Consider the following 15761-nt stretch of genomic DNA (forward strand, 5'->3'; position numbering starts at 1 on the left):
TAGAAGATAACACACTCCCTCCCAAGCTCGTGCGCGACCCTGCCTTCCCCCTCCCAGCTTCAGCTGGATGGAACATTCCGTGCGAAAGCTTTGACAGAGCGCACACTCGGAGTCACGTGGAGCAGGAGCGTACTCGCGGCCGCCTTGCGGGATGACGCTAGCTAGGGTTGCCAAGGGGCGGGGCAAGGCGCCGCGGAAAGGGCGGGGAGAAGGAAGCCGTGGAGGCGGGGCGGGCAGAGTGGAGGGGCGGGCGGAGAGGGGCGCGCGGGAGGGGAGGGCCCAGCGTATTATGGGATGCGGCGGTGGAATGGCGCTGGGCGCGTGATTTTGAACAAACCCGGGTCTGTGTCTTGGAGGCGCCGCCGCCGCCGCGGCTGCGGGGAGCCCAGAGATCGCGGCGTGAGAAGGAGGCGGCGGCGCCGCCGGCTTTGGTGAGTGTCAGCCCCCGGGGTGGGGGCCTCTGGGCAGGCGGGCGGGAAAGGGGGCGCTGCGGGTGGTGGCGCGGGCGGAGGGCGCCGGACCGCCCCCTCCGGGAGCCCGGGCTAGTGGGTAGTGGCGGAGAGCGGGAACCTGCAGTCTGGGGGACGCCGCGCCGCATCCCTGGGCCGCAGGGGGAGGGAGGATCCTCCGGGCTCGGCCCCTTCCCGCCGGCACTCGGGAGGGCGGCTGTCACCCAGCGGGGCCGGCGCTCTGCCGGCAGCCCGCCCTTCCCGGCGGTCTGGAGGAAGGGCTCCCGCGGCTGTTGACACGCACACTGCGCGGTCCGAGGAGCCCCCGTGTCGGCCCCGGGTTTCTGGGAACCGGTTTTGCTGCTGTGTCATTTTGTACCAGCTCCTCCTTTCCCTACTGCCCGCCGCCCCGTTCTTCCTATGCCCCTTTGTATGGTGTCTTCTTCGTGTATGTCCGTTTTCCTCGCGAAGCCCACCAGTCAAATGTCACAATGTTCCCGAGGTGCACGGGGGAAGGGAGCGGGCCAAGACTTAGCTTGGCCAACCAACGGTAAACACCAAGCAGAGTGGGGGTGAACAGGGCTGGCCGTGGGGAGATAAAGTTTAAAGATAAAGAAATTGGGAAGACTTGATACTCTCAGAGTCTAGCAGGCTGCATATAGAAACGGCGACTGGGCTGGGTGACAGTACTTGTTTAAGCCTGAAGCTACCGACTTTTATATGGAGTTGTCATTCAAGCAAGGTAAGGAAATTAAATGCCTTTTTTCAACTTCTGCCTTTCTCTTTTTAAACTAACTTTTAAAAAAGGCGGTAGAGTGGCTCTGTTCGAAACCTTGAAATTCAATTTGCTCATTTCAGACAGGTCTTTTAGAGCTTATGCTGTAGTTGAATGGTAGGTATAGAATTCAGCTTTTCAATGGGTGGTTATCAAATCTGAAATTAACAAAGGTAGTCAACTTAGTTTTTTTTTTTTAAATTCTGTTCCCATCAGAAGCCTTGCAGCTTATGTTTTCCTGATATTTCTTTGATGATTAAAATTTGCGTATATTCTCTTTTAGTTATTTATTAAACTGCATGATGAGAGGAGCTGGTGGAGCTGGGTGGGTAACTCTAGGGTCTTGCTCTGAAGCAAGCTGCTTATTTTCACAGTATCAAATAAACATATCAGCGGCAGATTTTTTTTTTAATTTGGTGACTTAGATTCTAAAAGCATTTGGCAAAGAATTTTAACTTAGAGGTATATTTTCTGTATTTTAGAAATTGTTCACTTATGAATAGGTTCAGTACATTTTAAACCTAGTGGCACTTTGACGTCTTAAACCAATGACAAACGAACTGGAAGTCACAGTGTTTATGGACAGAAATGATCAGACGAAATTAAGTGGAAAATAGTTCAGAAATTTATTTGAAAACTAGACCTTTTGACTACAGTATCTGCGTGAGAATCAATGCCTGTAACTTACAAATGTATCAGAGAGGTCGGACGTGCAGTTGGAAGTAGCCCATTCTGTCAAAAGTAGTGCTGACGGTGGAGGAAAATGTCAGAGCTGGTGAATGGCATTAAAGGTCTTGATCCTGTTTTTAGTGTCTGAGAGGGACACAGTGAATAAAAGGCATTCCGTCAACTCTCTCAAGTTGCTTTCCTGAAAATGAGAGAGTTTGGGCTCTTTATTGCCCTTTGCCCCCTTCCGCATGTTTTTTGCTCTTCAAAACAAAAATGTGCCGGACTTGGGGCCCCGCAGGTAGCACGACTTGCTTTCGCGTTGCTACCGGGCCCGCCGGAGCACCATCTTTCGTGGCAGGGTGAAAGGTCTCAGCGTGGACTGTGTGTGCATTAGTATCTCCCTGAGCATTTGAAGGTTGGCGGGGCCGGCGGGAGGTTTCCCCGGATATGTGGGTGTGCGCCTCTCCGGAGGGGAGGGCCGGGGAGGGGAGGAGGAGGAAGGGGGAGGTTACTGGCGGCGGCGGCGGCGGCGGCCCGGGCTCCGGCTGTCGGGGAAGCTGCTGAGCTGTGATGGTGATGACGAGGTGAAAATGGCGGATCTTTCGAAATACAATCCCGGCCCCTGACATACCAGAGGCGGCGGCCGCGGCGGCGTCGCCACCCGGGCTCCCTCCTTGGCCCCCGGGATCCCTGTAGCGCTCCAGTTCGTGCAGACTGGGGAAGGAAGCGGCTGGCCGGAGCTACCGTGCACAGGCAAAACAAGCACCGCCCGGGCTCGGAATTGCCCGGGACCTTCTGGAGTCCCCACCTCGGAGCCGGAGGGAGGAGACAGCGGCAGCCGCCGGAGGTAGAGGAGAAGGGGATACCCGAGGGCTGCTCTGTTTTGAGCTCTCTTTATTTGGGGGGAGGGGGTGGGTGGGAGAAGAATTGCGTCGTGGGTCAGGGAATGACTAGTTCAGAGGGCAAAGAATCAGTAGCCTCATAATGACATCAACATTATTCTTTGAGTGTTAAGAGGGCTTGAGTTTGCTCTTACACCTAAGGCTGCTGCTGAGGCCTAGATGAACCGCTAGCAGTTATCATGATTACCTGATTTAATATTTAAAATATCCACTCTGGCGGGTGTTGGTTTGATGATGTTCAGCAGTTTATGGGGTTGTATGTTTCTTTAGGGAGGCAGAGCATTGACATTTTATTCTGCATTTAAGCTCTGTGTCTTAGATCATAGTCTGTGACTTGTTGGGGTGTGGATGTTCACATTTTTTGAGCATATGGACCAGTTTTGTAATCATTAAAACTGTTGTCGTTTTCTTTTATGGCTCTGTCATCTATAGAGGACCCCTTGGGCCCTGCCATTTGGCAAATAACAATTGAGATACTGTCAGTCATATTTGATATCCATGTTTTTCCCTGCCTCTCATCCATTTCATGAATTCAGAGAGTAAAGTTATGGAAAATTTCACAGTAGATTTTATGATCCAAGTGAAGTGCAGCTCTGGGCGCTCTATTTTTGTTCACAAGTTTTACCTTCATTATTAAGAAGGAAGTTGTGATGGCTTGATGCTCGCACTTGATACAAGTCAAATTTTAAGTTGGTTAAAGATAAATTGAGACCTTTGTTTTATTTTACATACTTGACTTGTTAGCCCTTTGTTTAAAGAGCTGGAGAATTGGCTTGACTGACTCTGTGACAGCCATTGTCTAATTTTGTTAGGTTACCTAAAGATTCATGTATGTTTTAGATTGTGCTGCAGATCCCCAACAGTAGTGTTACTGAAAAGTTACATGTGAATCAAATTTTTATACATTAATTTGGGGCCCTCTGTTTTTTTCCAGCTTTTGTAGTGGAAGGTTGGGTCACTGGAAGGTTGAATATATGAGTGAACAGAGAGGTGAATGTTTAAGAAATGGCCCCTGGTCATGTTTATGATAGCAGTGATTTTCCTTATCCAAGTTTCCTACAAAGAGATGATGTCATAGTATGTCATACAATATTATTCACTGAGTGTTTTATTCAGAGAGGAAATATTTGTGTGTATAGCTTGGACATTTGAGTGTCCGAATTCATTCACTAGAAGAATAAGAGACCAAAAAAAATTTTTACGGGAAATAACTGAGAGGTACTCAGAGGTTTTAGTTAATGAATTTTCTAAATCATTTTTTTTCCTGATATTCTCGTTTTATCCAGTAGGAATTTGGTTGTTTTTGTTGTTGTTGTTTTTTCTTATAATGTTTATGTTGCAGTTATTTGGGCCATGCCAACCAAGCTGCTAAGTTAATAGTAAAACTAAGAATTTTTAAAATAATTAAAATAAAGAGGGAGATTTAATGCTTTTTCACTGGCTTTCTTTTTTTTTTTTTTTAAATCACCGAGTGCTATTGTCTTTTTGTGATTCCTTGTGATTGTCTTTCAAGACCAGCTTTTAGATTATTGTGGTTAAAACAATTAATAATTAGAAGTGTGTTAGAAAGAAATGAAGAGTTATGCCAGTGGAGGTAGTCGGTCGTCTGTTTTGGTGGAGAGGAGCATTACAGATTCCTGTTACTTTTTTCAAATATTACTATTGGGTATCTATTATGTGTCACATACTATGCTAGGGATGGGCGATACCTCAGTATCTTTGCCTCAGGAAACTTTCACTTTAGGAATTGGAGATAAAGTTGCTAGGTTGGGTAGGACCTTAATACAGAAGGCCTTGAGACTTACAGAAAATTTTTGAGTAGGAGAGTGACAGCCTCAGAGATGCACTTGAGGGAGATAAGTCCTGTAGCTTTTTCTGTAGGAGGTATTGCAGGTGAGAGGAGATAAAGGTAAAAATACGTAGTTGGCTCTGAGCTTTGGAGATTTGGAAACTCTTGGTTACAGTGGGAAGGAGACATTGTGAAGGTGTAATCTGCATGATATATGACAGATTAAAAGTTCTATGGAGAGGGAATTCCCTGTGGTGGTCCAGTGGTAGGGACTCCATGCTGTCACTGTCCAGCGCCCAGGTTCAATCCCTGGTCAGGGAACTGAGATGCCATGTGGAGCTGCCAATAAATAAATAAATTAAGTAAGTAAGTAAGTAAGTAAATAAAATTTTTAAAAAAGGGAGAAATCAGGAGAAGCTAATTTAGATAGAAAAAGAAGAGAAGAATTTTCATTTGAGCTTTACTGTACCGCATAACTGTCTTCCCAGTAACCCTGCAAGTAAACTAGGGCTTAGGGCTTCCCTGGTGGCGCAGTGGTTGAGAGTCCCCCTACCGATGCAGGGGACACAGGTTCGTGCCCTGGTCTGGGCGGATCCCACATGCTGCGGAGCGGCTGGGCCCGTGAGCCATGGCCGCTGAGCCTGCGCGTCTGGAGCCTGTGCTCCGCAATGGGAGAGGCCACAACAGTGAGAGGCCCATGTACTGCAAAAAAAAAAAAACCCAAAAAACTAGGGCTTAGAGAGATTATTGCTTAGGGTTACATGATAAGCAACTAGGAGAGTCAAGATTTGGAAGCAGATCTTTCTGATGTGAATCCCCATGTTTTTTCCACCAGGTTAATCTTGAGCATGAATAATATACAATCTCCCTTTAAAGGGAAAAAAATATTGTGGATCCTCAGTATTGGCCTAAATAGTTTTATTTTATTAAAATATTTAATTTTTAGATGTATATAAATTCCTTATGGTTATTGCTTATATGGAAGTATAAAAGAAAAGTAAATTTATAAATGAAATATAAACAAAACTATAAAGCCAGTAAAACCAGTTAAATTTAGGGTGATGGATGATGTTGTTTTGCTGAAATGAAATCTTTCTTTGCATAGTGAATATACTATTGTGGGCCTTGGCTAGGTGTGCAGTTTTCTATATGCTGTATATCCTATGATAACTCAACTCCTACACTACTTTTCTGTGTTTGAATGCTGCAGAGCTTTCCTCCTTAAATCACTGATTAGGTGGTTTGGCTTTCACTTGGCATAAATATATCATTTACCTTTTAAGACCCTTGTATGCCCACTCTAATTCTGGTACCATTGATGGTAGATATGAGGTGGTTATCAAGGTGATCCAGAATATACTTTTAAAAAATATATATTATTGAAATGAAAATATGAACTTCTCAAAATTTCTTCAAGACTCATGTTTTATAGTTCACTGCTCCCACCTTAGTTTGAGAAATGTAGTTCTGTACCTAGTTTTTGAGTTGTTGATGTTTGATCTTAGAAATGAAAGCTAAAATCCAAGTAGTATAGTTAACCAGATAGTGCTGGTGGTAAGCTCTAGGTACAAAAGTGTAATTCTTAAACATTCAAATGTTTCTGTCCCAACATCTGACCAATTACTCACCTATAATATGATGATAGGTCATCACCATTTTATATTAGTATGTGCAAGAATGAAAACAGTTGTTTACCAGGTTGTCCTCCACCTGTAACTAAGGGAAAGAAGAGTGTTTCAGCACTGGTAATATTCTCTAAGAAACCATTTAAAAATGTGAAAGCATAGAGCATTTATCATTTCTATCTTATATTATTTTTTATATTATATTTAACTCATTTCTTTTACTGCCCTAAATCCGTCCCTCCATTTATCTCTGTCTTGAACTAATTACTGTAATAGCCTTCTAACTGATTTCCCTGCCTCCAGTCCAATAAAATACTGAGATGAAGTTAATCCTCCCGAAGTACAGCTGTGATCATGCCACTCTTCTGTTGATTTCTGAGGTCTGTCTGGTTAATTTCCCTCCACAAAGTTGGGAAGCAATACATATTAATTAAATGCTGATAAAAAACATAAATAAGTTTAAAACTAAGGCTTTTAGAACTTGATTTTATGAGCAGAAATGTTGGAGGCATGGAGAATGCATTGTATGTTCAATATTCTTTTCTCTCCATACCTTGAAAGGTAACCTTTCATACAGATGTGGTAAACTAAAGCTCCTCAGTCCCATTGGCTTGTGAAGATCCTCTCTTTTCTTGGAGTGGTCCTCAACACAGAGATGATGAGGTTGCATGTGCTAGTACATATCTTCCATTCCTAAGGGATAAAATTAGAGTGATGATTCATGTAACTAGATGGCCAAACCCTTTCCTGCCATGCCCACAAGCTCCTTTTGAGAGTTTCTTTTCGCATAGGCCACCATGCCCTGCATGTGACCCTGACTGAAACAGATATGGATGTCTAATCATAAAGCAGTTATCACAGTCTGCTCAGTGGCCTGTGAGGTGTGCTGGCTCCTGAACTCTGCACAGCCCATACTGCTTAGAGACTGGCCAAACGAATCAGACCTTTTCTTGTTACAAGTTTGAACTTTACTCCTACTTCCAAGGGAGACTCCTAGGTCTATAGCTCCTAGTTCCTTTTAATAGGACAAATAGGAAGACATGTTCTGCCTAATAACAGAGCTTTAAAATATATGAAGAAGCAAAAATGCATAAAAGAGGAGAAAATGACAAAGCCACAATCGTATTTGGGAATTTTAACAGCCTTTCTCAGTAATTGATAGAAAAGGAAAAAGAAAGACTATGGAAGATATGCACAACACTATCAACCAACTTGACCTAATTGACTTTTATAGGGTGCTACCCTCAGCAACCATAGAATACATGTTCTCTTCAGGTGCACGTGCAGTGTTCACCAAGATGGACCATACACTGAGCCTTAAACTAGTCTCTAAATTCCATCTACACATGATGGAAATGGTAATTACAGTCTCTGACAATAGTAGGAGCAAATTAGAAATCAATAATAAAAGGTAGAAAATCCCCAAATATTTGGGAATTAAATAGCACACTTCTTTATTTTCCGTGTATCAAAGATGAAATCACAAGGACTATTAGAAAACATTTGAAGCGAATGATAATAAAAACATATTGAGATTAGTAGAATGCAGTTAAAGTAGCATTGGGGGAATTTTTAACATTAAATGTTTATTTCAGAAAAGAAGGTTTAAAATCTTTATGGTAATAAATTTGGCAACTGAGAGGAATAGACAAGTATCTTAAAAGATACAAACTATCAAATATCAAAGGTTTAAAATCAATGATCTAAACCAAGTGTTGACAGATTTTTTCTATAAAGGGCCAGATGGCAAATATTTTAGGCTTTGTAGGGTAGTGTGTGTGTGTGTGTGTGTGTGTGTATATATATATATATATACACACACACATACACAGTGTATATATATGTATGTGTATATATATGTCTGTGTATATATATATACATATACATATGTATATATATATACGTATATATGTATATATATGTGTGTGTATATATATATATACACACACACACACATATATACTCACTCTCGCCCAACTATTTACAAATGTAAAAATCATTCTTAGCTGCAGAGAAATACATAAACAGACCGTGGGCTTAATTTGATCTGTAGGCTATGGTTTGTCGAATCCTGATCTGTGCTTCCATCTGAAGCTTCTAGAAAAAAATCTAAAGTAAGCAGAAGGAAGGAGATAAAGGTAATAGTTAAGTAAAAAATGGACAAACTGTTGGGAAAAATCAATGAAGCCAAAATCGTTCTTGAAAAGATCAATAAAATTGAAAAATCTCCAACTAGACTGATCAGAGAAAAAAAGGAGAAAAGACAGAAACTACCAAAATGAGGATGGAAGAGTTGCTATCTCTACAGACATTAAAATAAAAGAATATTTTGTATAACTTTATGCTAATAAATTTGGCAACTTAGAGGAATAGACAGATTCCTTAAAAGATACAAACTATCAAATGTCAAAGGTCACTCAGAAAGAAAGAGATAACCCGAGTAACCCTACTCGTATTCAAGAAATAGAATTTATAGTTAAAAACCTCACAAGAAAGCTTTATGTCTAGATGGCTTTACTGGTGAATTCTAACAAACATTTTAGGAAGAAATTGTAACAATTCCATGAAGACTCTTCCTGAAAATTGAAGAGGAGTGAAGACCTCCCAACTCATTTTATTAGACTAGCATTATCCCCAGAGAGCCACTACAAAAAAACTACAGACCAGTAGTCCTCATGAGTATAGACAAAATTGATTAACAAAATATTAGCCAGTAGAATTTGGCAATATGTAGAAAATATGATTTTATACAATTTTATATAATTTTGAGTGGAGTTTATTTCAGGAATGCAGAATTGGCTTAATAAAAAATCAATATAACTCCCAGACTAAAAGAGGAAAGCCATATGATTATCTCACTAGTTGTAGGAAAAAACGTATGATTAGATATCCATTTATGATTATGATTGAAAAAAGAAACAACTACAAACTGGTACTATAAGTTAGCTTTCTCAACCTAATAGAGGGAATTTATGAAAAACCTACAGCTAAGGGTAAGTTTGGGAACAAGGTAAAGATGTCTGCTCTTACCACTTTTATTCAACATTTTACTGTAGGTCCTAGCCAGTGCGGGCGGTAAGGTAAGGAAAAGAAACAAAAGACATGCAGATTGGAAAGGAAGAAATACTGATCTTATTCTCAGACACCATGGATTATCTTTCTAAAAAATCCTAAGGGCTCTACATCGAGATTTAGTGAGTTTAGCTAATTGTTAGATACATGGACAATATAAAATAATCAGTTGAATCTCTGTATACTAGCAACAAACAGTTGGAAAATGGAAAAAAAAAGACCACTTACAATGCATCAAAAAAACGTGAAACACTTAGGGATAAATTTACCAAAATATATATAGAAAGAAGACCTATACACTAGAAGTACAAAAAACATTGCTAAAATAAATAAGTAGAGAGAGATACTTTTGGGAAACAGTTTTCCCTGGGTCTTTGCATTTCTGTACTTCTTACAAGTGAGGCGGTGACAGCCCTTTTTTCTACTTTTTTTTTATTTAAAAAACTTTATTTATTTTTGTCTGCGTTGGGTCTTTGTTGCTGCGCACGGGCTTTTTCTAGTTGCAGCGAGCGAGGGCTACTCTTCGCTTTGGTGCGCAGGCTTCTCACTTCAAACTGAGCTGTTGTTGCAGAGCACGGGCTGTAGGCATGAGGGCTTCAGTAGTTGTGGCACGTGGGCTTCAGTAGTTGTGGCTTGCAGGCTTTAGAGCGCAGGCCAGTAGTGTGACAGCCCTTTTAAACAATTTTTTCCAGGATGTTTGTATAGCATAAAGCCTTGGATGATAGTTAGCGACTCCTGCTGTTGCAGAGGGCAGATTTGCTTATTGTCCAGTATAGTAAAGATAATATCGCCCTTTGGACAAAGGGCAGGTGTGCTTCAGGTTATAAATGATTCAGGTTCCTTAAGCTCAGGGTCCCTCAGTTGTGATGCAAACCTGCCTGCACAGTGTCTACCTGGGCTCCTCTCCACATCTGCCCTGTAGGACTTGGGGGCAACAGGGGAACTGATACACGCATGATACTTATGTTCCTGGCTGTGCTTGGAGTAGTAAGTCCTGTGTCTCTGACCTAGGCCTACTGTGTTGTCCGCCAGTATCCACGAAACAGTGACAGGCTACTTTGTTAGCTTGCAAGGAGAGGCTAAAATCTCAGCCCCCTCCCAGTACTTGACAGTTTTAGCCATAAGAATGGAGTGCTGACAGAGACATGGCTTTTTGAAAGAGGAAGGATGAGGACCTTGAGGGCTGGGCTAGGAGATATTGAAAGACTCTCTGGCATCTGGCAGCAAATGCTCTCACCCAAGTGGTGGGCAAGGGTGGCAGAGGCAAGGGAAGTAGGAGCCCTTTGGTGTTCTACCTCTTAATGAATATTTAGGGGCTGAGCTGAGAGATAGCCTGAATGGTTACCTTGGTTGTTGTACACTCAACTCCATGGCCCTAGCAGAAGGGCGGTGGGGCTGTAGCTGCTGAGTCAAGGAGTCCCCAAAGCTGAGAAAATGATGTTAGAAATGAGGATCTGGGTGGATCGAAAACATTAGAAGTTTGTTTGGTTGAGCTGCAAGTGTGGGGGCTTGAAACTGAAAGTAAATGCACCGTCTGACCACTGTCTCCTTCCGTGGGGTGACCTCTCCTCCTCTTACACCTTGACTTCAGGTGTTTTAAGGAGAAAGATGAATAAGGGTTGGGCTGAGGTCTCCCTATCCTTAAGGGAGACCAGAGGCCACACCCATCTGTCTAAACGTGCTGGGGGAACTTCAGGGAGAAGAGGGAGTCAAACTTTTATGGTTGTGTTGGATGCTGACACCCAAGTCATCATCCTACCTTGTTCTATGGGGGATGGAATGTTCAGAGACAACTGACAGGCCTTGGGCAAGGTCCACGGTAGGGAAGGGAAGCTAATGTGGCACTGTGGGTGAGGCCGTTTATTGTTGTGTACTGTTATCTGGCTTCCACTGCAGAAAGTATAATTGGTGTTGATGTTTTAAAGAGCCTGTCTGTAAATGCCCTGTTCTGTAAGTGCCAGAGGGGATTCTATTGATTAGGAAGAGCCGCATCTAGAGAAGTGCTCATACTTTGGAAACCTTAGTGATTCCTCTGAGCTACAAGTTACTGTGACTGATGGTTTTGCAATATATGTAAAGAACTCATCCAACTCAACAAGAAGATAAAAAAACCAATATTTTAAAAATTTGGCAAAAGGCTTTAACACAGGCACTTTTTAAAAGAAGATACACAAATAGATAACATTCATATGAAAAGATGCTCAACGTCTTTAGTCATCTGGGAATTGCAAATTAAAACCACAATGAGGGCTTCCCTGGTGGCGCAGTGGTTGAGAGTCCGCCTGCCAATGCAGGGGACACGGGTTCGTGCCCTGGTCCGGGAGGATCCCACATGCCACGGAGCGGCTGGGCCCGTGAGCCATGGCCGCTGAGCCTGCGCGTCCGGAGCCTGTGCTCCGCAACGGGAGAGGCCACAACAGTGAGAGGCCCGCGTACTGCAAAAGAAAAAAACCCACAATGAGATACCACTTCACACCCACTAGAATGGCTAAAGTTAAAAAAGACCGACAAAACCAGTTGCTGGCGAGGATGTGGAGCAGCTGGGAGCCTCATGCATCGCTGGTGGGTGTACAAAATGGTACAGCTGAGCTGGGAAGTAGTTTGGCAGTTTCATGCAAAGTTAAAAATAAACTTATCTTATGACCTAGCAAGTCCACTTCTAGGTATTTATTCAAAAGAAATGAAAATATCTATCCATAAAAAACTTGAATGTTCATAGCAGTATTATTCATAATAGTCCCAAAATGGAAACAGTCCAAATGTCCATCCACAGATGAATGGATAAACAACTTGTGGTAGATTCATCCAGTGGAATGTTACTCAGCAATGAAAAGGAACTGAGCTGCTAATAAGGGTAAGAATAAAGATAAATCTTAAAAAACATACTGAGGGAAAAGGCTTATACTGTATATTCCTTTATGTCATGAGTATGTAATATATGATTCCATTTATATGAAGTTCTAGAATGGGCAAAAAGGCAACACTAATCTAGTGAGGTGATAGAACAGACCCGTGGTTGTGTAGAGTAGGATTTTGGGGTAGGAGGTTGACTGTAAAGGAGTAGACTTTTTTTTTTTCTCAATTTAAAAATACCAGTGGTAAAAATTTAAGGCAGTAAATTTTGTGATTAAAATTATGAACTTTGTGTCATAAAACATATCCTGAGTTTGAGTTCTGGCTATCATTTACTGGGTAGCTGTGTGACCTTGGGCAAATAGTTTAACCTTTCTAAGGTTTCCTCATATGTAAAATGGGGGTGATAATGATACCATATTAGAGTTGTCAGGATAGATTAAGTTATGTCAGGATAGATTAAATTAAATTATGCCATCACTGGTAGATAGTAAGTGCTCAATAATGAAGATTAATTTTGGCAGTATTAGTATTTGTCAATGCTAATAATTATAATTTGCTGTTCATGTCTGTTACTCTTAATCTTGGAATGGGTATTGCATGTTTATATTTTTTAAAAAAAGGGAAAAGAAAGAATTACTGATTAGGTTCCTATGGATCTTAGACGTTCTCTGGGCAGATAACTTATTTAGTCAGTCATAAATATGATGAACTCTTTAATATGTGAAGATAATGGTACTGACTCCTTTATTGGAAGTTCTGCATGACCTTTGGCTGAAAGCATTGCAGTTCTGATTTGTTCGTAATCTGCTTTATTATTATTACCATTTTTTTTTCTTTATGGGGCCTAGCTGTATTCCTCTTAAATGGTTCCCTTTGTGACATTTTGAATGGCTGAGGAGGATTTGAGAATCTTCTTTCCAAATAAAGCTTTCTTTAGTATGAAGCAAATTGATCAAACTTGGGCCAGATAAGCCATTTGACCTACAGTTGCTGAGATGGATTACTCTAGAAACTCCTTTAACATTAATTTGAGTCCTTAATGGATTTTTTTTTCTTCACATCTTTATTGGGGTATAATTGCTTTACAATGGTGTGTTAGTTTCTGCTTTATAACAGAGTGAATCAGTTATACATATACATATGTTCCCATATCTCTTCCCTCTTGCATCTCCCTCCCTCCCACTCTCCCTATCCCACCCTTCCAGGCGGTCACAAAGCACCGAGCTGATATCCCTGTGCTATGCGGCTGCTTCCCACAAGCTATCTACCTTACGTTTGGTAGTGTATATATGTCCAGGCCTCTCTCTCGCTTTGTCACAGCTCACCCTTCTGCCTCCCCATCTTAATGGATTTTTATAAATGGTTTAGTAACCTCATTTTAGGACGTCGCTCACTGGAGATTTGAATATGTTGTCTAAAATCTGTTTATATCTAAATCTTTATTTCCTTGTGCAAATCAGCAGTTTTCAAGTTTGTCGGTAGGAAAAAGAAAAACAAAACCCATAACTGGGAAGAAGTAAGATGATCAGACATGTCAAAGATTAAAAGGTTTTATTTATGAGCAGGAACTGGAAAGGAGTTTCCTGTAATTATGTGACTTAGTGTTGCCTGAATGCAGTATACTTTTGGGTTGAGACATGGCGAATGAGAATGTTTGCTTTTAGTTTTGTGTCCCATATGACTTATATTTCAGATTCTTGAAGGTTGAGGATTTGTTAAAATGGTTTAACCCAAATATGCATCAGGAATGTCCTTCATTCAGTTATACATAAGTAAAAATTTTTGTTTTGTCATTTGCATTTTTCTTGAATAATTTTTTTTCTTCTCTTAAATCTGTTTTGAAACCTAGTAATTTATTCATTTTTCAAATTTTATTGCAGTGCCTGATCAACTTTCTAGCAGGAGAACGATCATGGAGGTGGTGCCAGCTGAGGTGAATAGTTTGCTTCCAGAGGAGATAATGGACACTGGTATAACTTTAGTGGATGATGATAGTATTGAGGCTGTTATTGTTTCATCCCCAATTCCCATGGAGACAGAACTGGAAGAAATTGTCAACATAAATTCTACTGGTGACTCTACAGCCACGCCCATTTCCACGGAACCAATAACAGTGTACAGTAACCACACTAACCAAGTTGCAGTGAATACCACAATTACTAAAGCAGATTGTAATACCACGGTGAAACCAGCTTTTCCAAGTGGCCTTCAAAAACTTGGTGCTCAGACTCCTGTGACTATATCAGCCAATCAGATTATTTTAAACAAAGTATCACAGACATCTGATCTTAAACTTGGCAATCAGACCCTTAAACCAGATGGACAGAAGTTAATTTTAACAACTTTGGGCAAGTCTGGTTCACCAATTGTTTTAGCACTACCCCATAGCCAACCCCAGGCTCAGAAAGTTACAACTCAGGCCCAGTCAGGAGATGCTAAGTTACCACCGCAGCAAATTAAAGTAGTTACCATTGGAGGGAGGCCAGAGGTGAAACCTGTCATTGGTGTCTCAGCATTGACCCCAGGAAGTCAACTGATTAATACTACAACTCAGCCCTCTGTGTTACAGACCCAACAGTTAAAAACAGTACAGGTAAAAAAAAAAAAAAAAAAAAAAAAAAAAGGGCGCTTACTAGTTAAAATGCATGTTAAATTGATTCATAGTTGCGTGTGTAGGGTGATTAAATGCATAGTTGTTACTGAATTCTTTTGAATGTTGCTTTTAGTAATTGTGTGGTTTTTTTTGTAAAGTTTGATATGTGCAATGCTTTTGAAAATTTCTGCCAGAGAACTTAGAACTTAATTTTGGTTAAATTCCAATTTAGTGTATTTATAGCTTTTTACTCATTTTAAAACAATTTTATTCTCAGTAGTAGTTTGAGTACAAGGATGTTCTGCTGGTATAAAGATGCCAGAGTTGATGTCAGGCTGTCAAAAAATCATTCAGACATGATATTTTCAGCTAACAGATGGCCAGAGTCTAGGAAAACTTGCTGCTCTGAGAAACCCTTCAAGCCAGCAGTAGTGCATACCAGCCAGTGTGTGCCTCTTCTTTGGAATTTACTGTCCATTGCATCGCTCATGTTTGCAATGTAGAAAGGCAGTGCCATGTGATGGAAGGTTTAGAATTGGACCAACTGGATTTCAGTCTCTTCTCTGCTGCCCTCCCAGCTGCGGAACTTTGGATAGGCTACTTATTTTCTCTGAGTTTTTGATTTTAGCTGTAAGATGGCTATTTGATCGTGATGAAACACATAAGAAAAGATAACTCTTTGGTATGGTTCTCAAAACATTGAGAATCCTTCAAAATGGTACCCATTGTTAGTATGAATAGAAACCTAAGATAAAAGGTTATAAGAACATATGTTAAGTATTTTTTCATGCCCAGTAGGCCTTTTTAGGTCACCACTGCTCTTAGAAATACAATGATCCACTTAAGACCACAAATGCATTTCCTGTTTGAAAGAGTTGGCTTTTAGAAAGAAGGCATGAGTTAGAGAAATAAAGCAGGTGTATAAGGAAGGAGGAAGGTTTGGGGAACTGTCCACTCTCAGCTGATATTAGAAATATTGTTTTGGTTATTATGTTGACAAAATAGTTAGAAACTTATTTTTCACAGGCTTT

General features: G+C 41.1%; 1 protein-coding gene across 4 annotated transcripts in view; it reads left to right on the plus strand.

Annotated features, from left to right (window-relative positions):
• Window positions 1-297: 297 nt before the first annotated feature.
• LIN54 (lin-54 DREAM MuvB core complex component) overlaps window positions 298-15761 on the plus strand; it is a 76069-nt gene continuing 60605 nt past the window's right edge. The window contains exons 1-2 of one of the 4 annotated variants that reach the window (XM_082652926.1): window positions 298-431; window positions 14018-14730. In XM_082652926.1, coding sequence (XP_082509052.1) covers window positions 14050-14730 — 681 coding nt within the window. In that variant the 5' untranslated portion in view covers window positions 298-431; window positions 14018-14049. Of the gene's footprint in view, window positions 432-2372; window positions 2741-14017; window positions 14731-15761 lie in introns of those variants that run through there. The other 3 variants (XM_082652928.1, XM_082652925.1, XM_082652927.1) reach the window with 3 other exon arrangements.

This window comes from Grampus griseus (assembly GCF_964374135.1).
Source record: "Grampus griseus genome assembly, chromosome: 4".
Taxonomy (NCBI): domain Eukaryota; kingdom Metazoa; phylum Chordata; class Mammalia; order Artiodactyla; family Delphinidae; genus Grampus; species Grampus griseus.